Here is a 13,570-nt window from a genome sequence, read left to right on the forward strand (position 1 = left end):
ACACAAAAAAAATCTTAGACCTATATCTCAGACCATAGCCATCAACTCAACTATGACCTTTAATGCTTCAGTTACAAAACTTCTAGAAAACACAGAAGAAAAATCTAAGTGACTTCAAAGAGTTCTTAGATAAAACTCCAAAAGCACAATGCATGAACAACAAAAAATTTGATAAACTGGATTTCGTTAAAATTTTAAAATTTTGCATTTCAAAAGACACCACTAAGGCAAAAAACAAGAGGCAAACTAACTAGGAGAAGATACTGCAAATTATATACTTGATCAGGGACATGTACCAAGAATATATAAAGAATTCTTAAAAAAAAAAAAAAAATTAAAAAAAAAATTCTTACAACTCAATGATGAAATGACAACCTAATTCGCAAGGGGCAAAAAAATGAGTAGACATTCACCAAAGAAGATATATGAATGATGCATAAACATATGAAATGCTCAGCATTATTAGTTACAAGGAAAATGCAAATTAAAGCCACAATGAGATACTTCTCACCACCCACTAGAATGGATATAATCAAAAGGCCAGGGGATTCCTGGGTGGCTCAGTGGTTTAGAGCCTGCCTTCGGCCCAGGGCATGATCCTGGAGTCCTGGGATCGAGTTCTGCATCAGGCTCTCTATATGGAGCCTGCTTCTCCCTCTGCCTATGTCTCTGCCTCTCTCTCTCTCTCTCACTCTGTGTCTCTCATGAATAAATAAATAAAATCTTAAAAAAAAAAAAAAAGATATACTCAAAAGGACAGGTAACACCAAGTGTGGACAAGGATATGGAGAAACTGGAACCTGTGAAATGGTACAACCGCTTTACAAAAACAGTTTAGCAGTTTCTTAAAAAGGCAAACATAAACTTACCATGTGACCCAGCAATTCCACTCCTACTAATCTACCCAAGAGAAATGGAAACATGTCCACACAAAGACATGTATGGTAATGTTTGCAGCAACATCATTCATAAAAGCAAAAAAAAAAAAAAAAAAAAAAAAAAAAAAGAAAACAGAAACAAGACAAATGCTCAACAAAGTGGCACACTGTACAACAGAACAGGACTCAGGAATAGGAATGACCTCCGGATGCACAAACAACATGAATGAGCCTCAAAAACACATTAACTGAAATAAGCCAGACACAAAATATGATATGTTGTAGGACTCCACTTATAGGAAATATCTAGAGAAGACAAATCTATAGACAGAAAGCAGATCACTGGTTTCCTGGAGCTGGGAGGAGGGAGCCAGAACAAACTGTAAATCAGTAGGAGGGAGACTTTTGGGATTATAGAACATTCTAAAATGGGGTATGTGGTAATGATTGCACAAGTCTATAAATTCACTAAAAACCACTGAATTATATACTTCCTGTGGGTGCATTTTATGGTATTTAAATTACACTTCTATAAAGCTATTCAAAAATTACAACAAAATTTTATTGGAGAGTCACTACCATCGATGTAAAATGCAACTGAACCCGGGACCCTAAAAAGACTACAATGGATATAAAAACTGAACACATCACTTAAAAAAAAAAAAAAAAAAAAGTCACAGCCCAATGGGATGGGAAGGACTCAACTGTGTATGCCAGTTCACTTAGTATTCCTCAGAGGGGCAACAGCGTAGAGCCCCATCCCATACCCTACACCAAATAAAATTTCAGATGACCTGAAGGTAATGAGGACGAAAGTAAAAGCAGGACAAAGCAAAAGAAGGATTATAGGCGAACACCATGCTGATGTTAGGTAGGGGAAAATACATGAAGACAACTTAAAAAATCAGTTAAAAACCACTTATAACTAATCAGAAATGGGCCAATGACTCAAAGTGTTCATAGAAGAAATCAAAATGGTTAGTTAATACTTGAACAAAATGCTCTACTTTAATAGCAAATAAAGAAATGTCCATGAAAATTCCCTTTTGAAAACCTTATGGAGGTGGCAAGGCTTTCGAGGCACTGAAGAAAGCCTTTTAAGACACTCTTGCCCCAACTGAAGGGGAAGTGACAGAGAACACCCAACTGAATGCTAAGGATGGAGATACAGCCTGCAGATAGAAACTGCTCCTATCCTTCCCAAGGACGCAATCTAGAACTAGAACAGAGAGAGGAAACAGGTTCTTCAGTACAGCTCTGTCAACGGAGAAATAGCCCCTTAATATGGCATAGTTAAATGATTTAGAGAGTTCACATAACAAACGCAACTATTTACAATGTTCCAAAGAACAGAATATAATGGGCAAACATGTACATGATCTAATGATCACAACTTCACATTGACCTTTCTAGAGGGGAGGGCTTCAAACTGAGTACTTGAAAGAGCTAGTATAGCTGAGGATGGACAGCTTTAAATTCTATTTAAATAGATTAATTTAAGATCGAGGAGTCACATGTGGCTAGAGGCTTCTATACTGGACAGTGCAGCTCTGAAGCACCCAATTTCAACCAGGACTGGGGACCTTGGCTGCCCCATGCCTGCTTCCTGCCCCATATGACATCTACCCAGAGCAGGAGAGGATCACAGTGCAAAAGGGTGACAGGTTCTCAAGGTGTGGAAGTTACCACACTGAGAGCCACAATGGTCAGGAAATGGGACTCTTACCTCCTCCTCTTCTTCTGAGCCACTTTCTTCACTATCAGATCTTGGAGCTACTTCATATCTAGAAAAAATATTAATGTTTTAATACACACTTCACCAGAACCCAAAGGATTTACTTTCCTTAGTGCATTGGACTGCTTCTAAATGAAGGCAAAAATCACTTCTTGCTGCCAGAGCCCCCAGAACAAGCCAACTCAGGACTCTGGCTATGTCTGGAAATGAAACCCAACTCACCCCGGGTTCATCTCAAGCCAGGCCTCTAGCTGCCCTGCTTTGGGGGCGTCTGTGCCCGTGAGGATCTTCCCACTCTCCACATGGATCACTTTCACCGGCAGGTCACTCATTTGGCTGGTCTCATCCAGAGGCTGAAAAAGAGTCACATGTGTAACTTGAGGTTCTGTGGCTTCCTACCTCAGGGTTCTGCTAACTACAGCCAACTTGGGAAGTTCCCTCCCAACTCCACACCCAGAACATGGCACAAAACATGCCCAGTGGTTGTGAAAATGGGTTAATGACATTAACAATAACAACAAAAGTTACCGATAAATTAATAATCCAGTAATCATATACAATCTATTGATCACAGATTTTTTTTTCAAGGTATTTCATTTTCATATAGATATTATGCTTGCATAGTTCAAACTTCACAAGAATACAGAGTAGGGATGCTCCCTCCACCCTATCTGATGGTTTCTCTGCATACGTGCCTACCAATATCTGATTCTCACGCAGCCTAGCAGATCAACTCCATGCATAAGAAACAAGGACTGGGCTCTCCTTGTATAAACAAATGTTTATACACAAACTTGTTTATACACAAATGACTATATGATGCATTCTTCTGGCTCTTGGTTTTTCCCATTGATATTATATTTGTAAACTTCTTTAAAGGTCCTCATTCTTTTCTGTTAAACAGCTAACTAGAATATTTGAAAAACAAAACAACTAACTTTCTCTTAGCAAATATGGAATTTCTCAATTTCTCATTTTGAGATGCTAACATTGGAAGAACATTCCCTCTTCCATTAGCTCACTCAGATTTCCTGGAGAAAACCTCCAGAATGGAAAAAAAAAAAAAAAAAAAGAAAGAAAGAAAGAAAGAAAAAAAAGAAAACCTCCAAAAAAAAAAAAAAAAAGAAAACCTCCAGAATGAGGATGAAGTTCTTGGTTTATACCCTTGTTTGCATCTTCCAAGAACTTCTACCATCCCCTGGCCCCCCTTAAAGTGCCACATTCACTGTCAATATTGCCTACACTGTAGAGATTAGTCTCCATGCAATCAGATAATCTGTCAAAGCTGCCCACCAAGGAAGTTAACAGCAACCATGTGCCACGCAAACAGGCTCTGCAAACTGCCTCCATGGGCCCCAACTAGTGGACTTTTACCCTCAAGTGCTCCCTGGGAGTGGCTAACATGCTGATAGTTGTACTCTCCCTACACTCAAATTCCGATTCAAAAGGACAGAGCTTTTTAAAAAGCTCTTAGATGATTCAGAGGTGCCAAGGCTGAGAATCACTGGCTGAGATCAAGCACAGTTCACAGCCACCACAAAGTGATGCTGAGGCTTTCTACTATAACAAAATGCCAGCCCACACTTATAAAAATATAAAGTAAAATCTCATGAGGAACCTGGCTGGCTCAGTCAGTAGAGCCTGAGAATCTCAATATCAGGGTTGTGAGTTCAAGCCCCACACTCAACATAGAACCCACTTAAAAGATAAATTAATAAAATAAAATTTCATGAAATAAATATGTATTTAAGTTAATCACTGGTCATTCAGCTTAGGAATCTGGCCTACAGGAAAAAGTGTGCATCTGCTATGGGCTGACTTCTGTCTCCCCCAAATTCAAATGCTGAAGCTCCAACTTTCCAATGTGGCTATCTGTGGAGATGAAGCCTTTGGAGGGTAATGAAGGTTAGCTGAGGTCACAAGGGTGGGGCCCTCAGGATGGTATAGTACCCTCGTAAAAGACAGCAAAGCTTGCTCTTTGGGGATACAGCGAGACAGCAGTCATCTATAAGCCAGGAAGAGACCCCTCACAAGGAACTGACCTTGCTGCACTGTAGTCTTGGATTTATAGCCTCTAGAACTCTGAGAACAAAAATATGTTATTGAAGCCACTCCAGCCATGCTGGTTTGTTCCGGCAGGCTGGGAGAGAATGTGGAAAGGTAATGTACTAGGAGGCTCATACAACAACGTGTGCAACAGGAAAAAAGGAACAAGGGAGAGGCATGTGGTGGTGCATCAGAGCCAAGCAGCACAGGATCTTCATCGCAGCTACAAATGTGAAGCAACCTAAATGACTATCAGTCTGAATGCAGAAAGGGATTCCAATATATCGGACACTATAAAATTAAAATAGAATTAATAGACCGATTTGGAAAGATATTCTGCTGAATGTAAAGAGTCTAGCTATGTCTAGATTGCCCCAAATGGTCTTAAAACAATACAAAAAGGATGTAGGCATAAACATTCCTGGAAGTACAGATAAGACATCAACCAGGGATCAACATGCAGGCCTGCGAGAAGGGCAGATGCCATGGGGGCTTTTGCTTTTCATCATACTGTTTAAATATTTTCTCCAAGAAATACTACATTTTGGTGACACTGGAAAGAATAAGGTAAGTGTATGTGAGCCAACGTGGGAAGATGTCAGAGATACAATGCAAGGCTAGAAAAAGAAAACCATCTGGTGGCACATACATAGAAAAGGCCCCAGAGCAAACACCCCAACGGTTATTCACAGTTTTCTTCTGGGTGGTGGGAGTGAGGAGGGGGTGAGGGAGGTGGGAAAGGAAACACCACTTATTTACACCCCTCTCTTTTATACATCTTTCCTCCAAATGAGTGTACTGAGTAAGACGGTGGCTCTCAGGAGGCGGGTAGGGATGTGGGAGGAAAAAAACTATGTGTGGAGACAGCAACCACTCTCTGGGCATGCTACTTTGTATAGTTCTGACTTTTCAAACCAGGCTGATAAGGTTTCACATATGAAATACATACATGATGAGTAAATAAAAACAAGGACAGGGGAAACCACAGTAATGTGGGCACAGGGGAGAACTAATCCAAGCAACTTTTAAATGTAATACTTGGAGCACATAATTTCAGGCTGAGTAACTCCAAACACACACTAAACTCTAGCTAGGAGGCCTTCTTTGGCAGAGGAGTACGAGTTAACAATTCTGAATGTATTTCCTAGAATTTCCTGGAATTGAGCAAATAAGGAAATATACCATAGCTATATACCATAGCTAAGGGGAGCCAGGTTTCAGGCTGTTATAATAAAGAAAGAGGCAAAGATAGAAATAACCCTACGGTAGTGGATTAGATGCAGAGATATCCATGTGAACTTAAGGTTCTGAATATATATAATGGTAATGCAAATATGTATGCCATTTCCTAGATCTATTTGCCAAGAGGGCCTAGAAACAATGACACTCTATATCAATAGTCACAATCAAAGAGAGATCTTGTGGCCACCTGGCTGGCTCAGTGAATAGAGTACATGATTCTTGATCTCACGGTTGTGAGTTCAAGCCCGATGCTGAATGTTGAGCTTGCTTACTAACTTACTAAATAGAGACAGAAAGAGACAGAGAAAGAAATTGGTCTCTAAATAATGGTTGGGAAAGCAGAGGATGAGCTTGGGCCATTTGGTGTGCAAGGGAGTAAGGGAGCCCTCAGAGGATGCATGAGCCAATTGGAAGGGCCTCTTACTGGCCCAAATTGGAATAATCTGAATATCAAAATAATGACCGTAAAGGATTAAACTAAATGAGAATCCTGTAAGTTGGTACCCAGGGTTGGCAAACCATGCTCCATGGGCCAAAGAGGAAAAAAGAAAGAGCTTTTCCTTCCTACAGAAACCCATCTAACAAATGCTGAGGAAGGGACGTCTGGGTGGCTCAGCAGTTGAGTGTCTGCTTTTGGCTCAGGGCGTGATCCCGGTCTGGGGATCAAGTCCCACATTGGGCTTCCTGCAGGGAGCCTGTTTCTCCCTGTGTCTCTGCCTCTCTGAATTTCATGATTAAAGAAATCACATTGTTAGGGAAGGGCAGGCTGGAGTGGGGAATCACCATTTTGTACCCAACACGCCAAAAACTGATATTGGGAGAAACCAATTAATAGATGAAGAAACTAGTGGATGGAAATCTGAGAACGTAAAATATGTTTAAAGAGCCTTGAGCATCTCTCCACAAGGTATTTAATAATTATAAAAGGAAAAGTAGGAACTTTTCATCACAAATGTCTTGGCAGACAGCAAGGAATAATGGTCAATATCACCAGTGACTGAAGACATCTATGCCATGCACTCCTGAGGTGACCCATGGAGGACACGGCGTCACTCTGGGCTCTACCTGCCAGGAACACATGACCTGAATCTAATCATAAAGAAACAGCAACTCAAACCCAAATTAAAGGCCCTGTAGGAAATACTTGGCTTGTGCTCTTCAGAAATGCCAAGGTCAGAAAAAGCTAAAAGGAAGTGAGGAGCCGTTCAGGATCAAAGGACTAGAAGGACCACCACTGAATGCGATGCATGGCCACACCTTAGCAAATGTTGGGGACGAGATCACGGTATTACTACAGCCGTGTTTGTTTCTGCTTGGTGATCACTGCACAGTTACCAAATAGGACCTTATTTTTAGGAAACACACTGAAGTGCATGGAAGGAAAGGGTCTTCATGTCTGCATCTGATTCTAAGATAGTTTAGGAAAAAAATGTGTGAGAAAATGGGGAACCCAGGTGAGGAAGAGGCAGGAATTCTTTGTCCTGCAATTATGTTAGAGTGAAACTAAAAAATAACAGCATGTACAAAAGAGAGAAGTCTGGAAGGAAACATGCCCAGGAACTGACAATCTACCCTCTTGGGAGTGGACTGAGAAGGGGTGGGATGTGGCAAGGGACATAAGTGGATTCTTCCCATTGTCATAGACAGTGCTGGTGATTTGAAAAGGAAAAAAAAAAAAAAAAAAAAAGTTAAAGGATGCAATAGATCTAAGCTCCCAAGGTTGGGCTGGCCCTTCATGAAAAGAAACTCCTGATTCCTTACCTCGCCATCAGGTCCGATTGCAGGCGTCTGTCCTTCTGCATTTTCTGCCTTCTGGAAGCAAAGAGAGACATGGTCACTTCCTGAATGGGGAGGTTAGGCACACATGCCAAGACAGCTGCTCCAGCCCCACCCAGGGCCAGGCACACGGCCAGGTCCCAGCACACCTTCTTTTTCTTTTTCTTCTTTTTCTCCTTGGCGACCTGGGCAGCCTTGTGCTGCCGCACCAGCTCCGTGAGGTTAGCCACATACTCATCTGTCTGCTGTAAGAGGTAGGCCAAGCGCTTGTCCTTCTTCTGGTCGATGAGCTTGCGGTACCCCTCCTCATCTTCAGCCTGCAGAAGGGTGAGGTTATGGTGCTTGCTTGCAAGAGACAGGTGCTCGTCCATTAGCGCCCCAGGCAGGGACCCCAGAGTCAAGAAGCCCACCGGGGGCTGTTGTTAACCAACAACCAGACCCTCACTAAGGGAGTGGTTAGCTTACACCAGAGCCGTGCTGTATGTACACACTTCACATAGCTGTCAACTTCTTAAGTATTTCCTCAACCCCATTTCCAGGGAAGACCCCAAGGGGGCCTGCTGGGCATACATGCCTTTGCCAGAAGTCTTTTGAAAAGGCCAACAGCCAAGTCCTGGACCCTCTGTCCAAAAACACACCCCAAATCCAACAAATCCAAGCACTGCTCTCCGGTCCGGGCCAGATTACTCTCACAGACCCATAAGCAGGCCCCTCCTGACTTTCTAATAATCAATCAGATCATGTCACCCCAGCTTACACCCTCCTGTGGCTCTCCCCTTCCCCCCGGTATACAGAATTAAATCTAAGCCTTCCTCATGGCCTACAAGGCCCCCTTGACTGCCCTAGGACTCTGCCCTTGCTCATGTCCTCCCCGCACCATTCCAGGAGCACCTGCTATGCCTCACACTTGGTGTTCTGTTACCTGAAGCTCTTACCCTTGCTTCATACAGTCGCCCTCTATCCCTGGGAGACACCTCAGGGAGACATGCTCACCCTTCCCATAAAACCCCCATCAACCCCCATTCCCTCATCCTGCTTCATTCTCTCTGGTGTACTTCCCACCACCTAAAATCACCTTGTTTGTTCAGCCTGGGCATCTGTCTCCCTAGGGCCAGCAGGAGTGGCTGTGAGGGGAGAGACCGCATGCTTCTCCGTGCTGCCGTGGCCACATACATGCACCAGTGCCTGTCAGTATCTGCCCAGCTAGAGAATCCCCCCAAACAGCCAGACACAGAGAGTGGGGAGGAAGGACAGGGATCACATCATCCGTCACGAGGAAGGACAGGGATCACATCATCCGTCACTATCCCGACCTGGAGTATACGCCCCCTCCATTTTCTGGAGAGAACACAAGAGCAGCCAGCTAACCAGCCTAAGGTTTTTGCGATCACTGATGGAACGAACAGGCAAAGGTCTCAGGCCAGGTCTTCTGGATTCCCAAACCCAAGTCCTTTCTTTCTCTCTGTCCCACCTCTAACTCTTAAACCTCAGCATAACACTGGGCAATCAATCCCTGGTGCCTGCCATACCCAAAGCACCCTTGACCAGACACAAAGGCACATGATGTCACGGAGGCAGAAATTTACCATGAGTCTCCGCATTCTCTCTTTCTCAATTCTTTCATTTTCCTTCTTCTGTTCCCTCTCCGTGTTGGCGTGGTACGTGGCCACCGCCTTCGTGAGTTTCTGGATTTTGCCTGTGACCGATCTGTGATATTCTTTGAAATCCTTGGCATGCTGCAGAATGCTGTTGAGGTATTCCTGCAGGGATATATACAAAAGAGAGAACTGGCTACTCCCCAGGGATTGCTGTAGCATTGGTGCAAAGGAAGCAAAGCTTTAAAAAGGCAGCTTGTTTAAAACCAAGATGACGGGGGATCCCCGGGTGACTCAGTGGTTTAGCGCCACCTTTGGCCCAGGGTGTGATCCTGGAGACCCAGGATCGAGTCCCGCATCAGGCTCCCTGCATGGAGCCTACTTCTCCCTCTGCCTGTCTCTCTCTCATGAATAAATAAATTAAAATCTTAAAAAAAAAAAAAAACAAGATGACGTAATCAAAACAGTATGACAAGGACACTGTCTGCCTCTGAGGTTCGGCGTTCTCTGTATCAGGAAAACCCAAGGCTGGGGACTATGGTGAATAGACAGGGCTATCCGCTTCACTGAAACAATCTGGCAGTAACCACTTTAAAACGCTCTTCCCCTCCAAACAAGTTATTCTACTGCCAGGAATTCCCTTTAAGGAAAGGGGCAGATATTGGCCAAAAAAAATCAAGTTCAAGAATGCCTATTCTAGTATTATTTCTAACACTGCAAGGTTAAGAATATGCAACACGTGACCAAACGGGGAAACGGTTACAGAAGTTACTAGATGTGAACACAGAGAAGGAATCCAACGTAGATGCTGAATGTCATTCTTCCATAACACTTAAAAACAAGCCAGTGGGTGTATAGATTTGTTTAAAGAAAGCTATTTAACTTTTGAATACTCTGCGTACAGAAAACCAACATGAGTGATGCATACCAAAATGTAAACAACAGTGGTCAACGCTGAGTATTGACTTTAATTTTTAAACTCTACCAGTACTAGATACTGACTAGAGGAGAGCTTTGGGAAATAGAAATGAGCAAACAAACCAAATCATCCTGGATCCTACTCCAGTAGATATTTGGTCTTCCTGACTGACCTTAGAATTGGTAAGTCAGATCACACTAATGGCTCCCACCTTACTCAAAGCAAAGGCTGCAACTGTCCCCTCAGTCCAGATGCTCTGCCTGTCACCTCTCTGTCCTTCCCTCATCCCATTCACTCACTGGCTCCCTCCACTCTAGCCACAATAGGATCCCTGCTGGTCATGGAACACACAGCACATTCCAGCCACCAGGGCCTTTGCAGCTTCCCCTCAATCTGCAAAGCTCATTGCCCTTGGGTCTTTGTGGCTCCCTCCCTCAGGTCTCTGCTCAGATGCTGCCTTCTCAGAGAACTCCCCCAACCATGCTGTGTAAACAGCCCCTCCATCACTCCCCATCCCTGCTTTACATCTCCTTACACCTTGTTACCTCCCAACATGGCATATGTGATTATGGCCTGTCCTCCCACTGCCATTTGGTTACGTCCACTAACATATTCTCTCAGTGCCTAGAATAACTGTTATGATGAATAGAAGATAGCATACTTAGATGCAAACCAAACAAGACACAGCAGCGTGCAAGCTCTGGCAACCCAGGCACACGGGCTGGGGCTCATGGTTGAGCGGGGACGCACCTGGTGCTTCTGCCGGCGCTTGCGCTCCTGCTCAATCTTCTGCTGCTTCTCCAGCTTCTCGGTGATGCGGGCCTCACGCAAGGACTGCCGCTTGCTGCGCTTGTAGGCCTTGGCATTGAGGGCCGTCTCGAGGGCCGTGTCCCTCCTCATGCACACCACCACTTCCTGTCGTAGCTTCACGAAGGAAGAAAAGATGTGCACAGCTTTGTCAGTCACACATAATCACATAGCTCAAGCTACACAGAATGCTGCTCCTTCCAGAAGGATCTGTTCTAAATGCTGTCTGATGAGTGCTCATGGACAGCGCAAGCATGGGTCAGATGACTGTTTCTGGAAACCCAGCAGATGGTTCTCTCCTACCTTCAGGTCTCCAACTTTGCCTCCAGTCAACTACACACAAAATATTTCTAGTGGGTCATTCAAAGGTACAGAACCCTCAAAAAAAGACCCACTAAAGTCTCCTGTTTCAAACTGGCAACTAGTACCTTAGGGAAGACCCTGAGTTACTCATCCTGGGAACAGCTGATATCCCACCACCATGTAGGATATGGACGGGAGAAGGGGACAGCCAGCCAACAAGGATGTGAGGGCACTGCTGCCTTTAATGGTCAAGGCACATTTAACTGCCTGGAAAGCAGCTCTTGGAACCCAAGCATCCATGTTGGCAGAAAAGGTCTTCTCCTCCAGCCTATGCCCACCTGCCTCTGGAAGTTCAGCAGCCTGAGGGCCTTGAGCTCAATGGTCGCTTTGGTTCGCAAATCCCCGGCCAGGGACCCGGGAAGGTTTTCAAGTTCCTGAATTCGGTGGGCGATTCGAGCCTGCAGCCTGGGTTGCAAAGACAGAAGAAAGGAAAGGTGATGAGAGCTCGACTATTCACGGGAGCCCACCTGTTCCCTTTAAAGGTGGAGCCTCGGGGATCCCTGGGTGGCTCAGTGGTTTAGCGCCTGCCTTTGGCCCAGGGCGCGATCCTGGAGTCCCGGGATCGAGTCCCACGTCAGGCTCCTGGCATGGAGCCTGCTTCTCCCTCCTCCTGTGTCTCTGCCTCTCTCTCTCTCTATGTCTATCATAAATAATAAGTAAATAAATATTTTATAAATAAATGAATGAATGAATGAATGAATAAATAAATAAATAAAGTAAAAAAAAAATAAAGGTGGAGCCTCAGGAGAATTCATCCCTCAAGGAAAGCAGATCCTGGTCATGAGAAGGGGAAATGCCTCAGAAAAGGAAGCCAGCCACAACACAGAATACAAAAAGTGGAGGGCAGGCACAGCAAACCCAAACCTGATAGGGTACAGCTGCCTTAGGACCCGTCAGCAGCCAGAGCTGGCTAGGGAGTCAGGTGGACCAGCCTCTTCACTCCAGCCCTGGGACTCTACTCAGCCTGAGGAGACCCCACAGAGCAGCCCTAAAGGCTTGGCCTAAAGTTCAAACGAGATAATCCCCCTTCTTGATGTTTCATGTGTATTTATTAAATACCTACTATGTGCCAGGGACTGATCCAGATGTTGAGCCTTAGCACTAAACAAGACTAACAGGGCTATTTGTTATTCTTATTAAGCTCACAGACCTATCAACACGAAAGGCCAGAAAGGAGTTAAAAAAAATTAAATATCCACATTAAGGCAGCCCGGGTAGCTCAACGGTTTGGTGCCACCTTCAGCCCAGGGTGTGATCCTGGAGGCCACAGATCAAGTCCCACGTTGGGCTCCCTGCATGGAGCCTGCTTGTCTCTCTGCCTGTGTCTCTGCCTCTCTCTCTCTCTCTGTGTCTCTCATGAATAAATAAAGTCTTAAAAAAAAAAAAAAAATATATATATATATATATATATATATATCTACATTAATTGTAAAGAGTGCCGAGTACTCTGAGAGGGGGGCTGGAAGTAAGGGGGGTGGGCAGGGATTCTATGACCAGGTGACCTCAACAACTGGTCCTAAATTAGCCAAGGAGTCATGCACAGCCTGTGCAAAACCCAGGGGGCAGAAATGAGACTAACTTGCTCAATAGAAAAAGAGGAACAGGGCAAGTGGTGTAGGCAAGGACAGAGCCTTGGGCAGGGGCTAAACAAAAAGGTGCATACTCGCTGGGCAATGGGACACCATAGGCAGATTTGAACCCAGGGAACAGATGCAATGGAAGTTAATTATAAAAAGAGATTTCAAACTGCCATGGGGGAAACAGACTGCACAAGAGATGGGGAGAGCAAGGAGGCCAGCTAGGAAGTGTAGACCAGGTGGCAGGGTCCACAGTGTGGAGAAGGCCACTGGTTTCTGGGATGTGGGAGGGGACCTGAGATAAGGACATGGGGGATGAGGGAGGGCGAGAAACAGTCAAGGGGTGGCAGTGTCTGGCCCAATGAGCTGCTGTTGGGTACATGGAGTAGAGACGGTAGGGAAATATGGGGGACAGGAAGACATCTGGAAAGGCCATGTTAAAGCTGTCCAAATGGAGCTGGAGCTCCAGAGCACATCCCAGCTGGGCGAGGCACTTTGGAGACTGCCATTAGACAAAGATTTACTGATACACCTGGGGATTGGAGTGAACAAGGCACAGCCCCTCATGCATGGAGGCCAGCCCTGAACAAGTTATCAACGCAATGAAGAAACGGGGGAGGGCAAGGTGCTCA

General features: G+C 44.8%; 1 protein-coding gene across 8 annotated transcripts in view; it reads right to left on the bottom strand.

Annotated features, from left to right (window-relative positions):
* The window catches only part of SMARCA4 (SWI/SNF related BAF chromatin remodeling complex subunit ATPase 4), a 93,661-nt gene that overhangs the window by 54,948 nt on the left and 25,143 nt on the right, over positions 1 to 13,570 (bottom strand). For 7 of the 8 annotated variants that reach the window (XM_072787229.1, XM_072787228.1, XM_072787223.1 and 4 more), the window contains 7 exons: positions 11,640 to 11,766; positions 10,942 to 11,115; positions 9,264 to 9,437; positions 7,827 to 7,994; positions 7,663 to 7,713; positions 2,836 to 2,966; positions 2,605 to 2,662 (listed from right to left, as the gene is read on the bottom strand). In XM_072787229.1, the coding sequence (XP_072643330.1) occupies positions 2,605 to 2,662; positions 2,836 to 2,966; positions 7,663 to 7,713; positions 7,827 to 7,994; positions 9,264 to 9,437; positions 10,942 to 11,115; positions 11,640 to 11,766 (883 nt within the window). The remainder of the gene's footprint in view (positions 1 to 2,604; positions 2,663 to 2,835; positions 2,967 to 7,662; positions 7,714 to 7,826; positions 7,995 to 9,263; positions 9,438 to 10,941; positions 11,116 to 11,639; positions 11,767 to 13,570) is intronic. The other variant, XM_072787222.1, reaches the window with a different exon arrangement.

This window comes from Canis lupus, chromosome 19, assembly GCF_048164855.1.
Source record: "Canis lupus baileyi chromosome 19, mCanLup2.hap1, whole genome shotgun sequence".
Taxonomy (NCBI): Eukaryota; Metazoa; Chordata; class Mammalia; order Carnivora; family Canidae; genus Canis; species Canis lupus.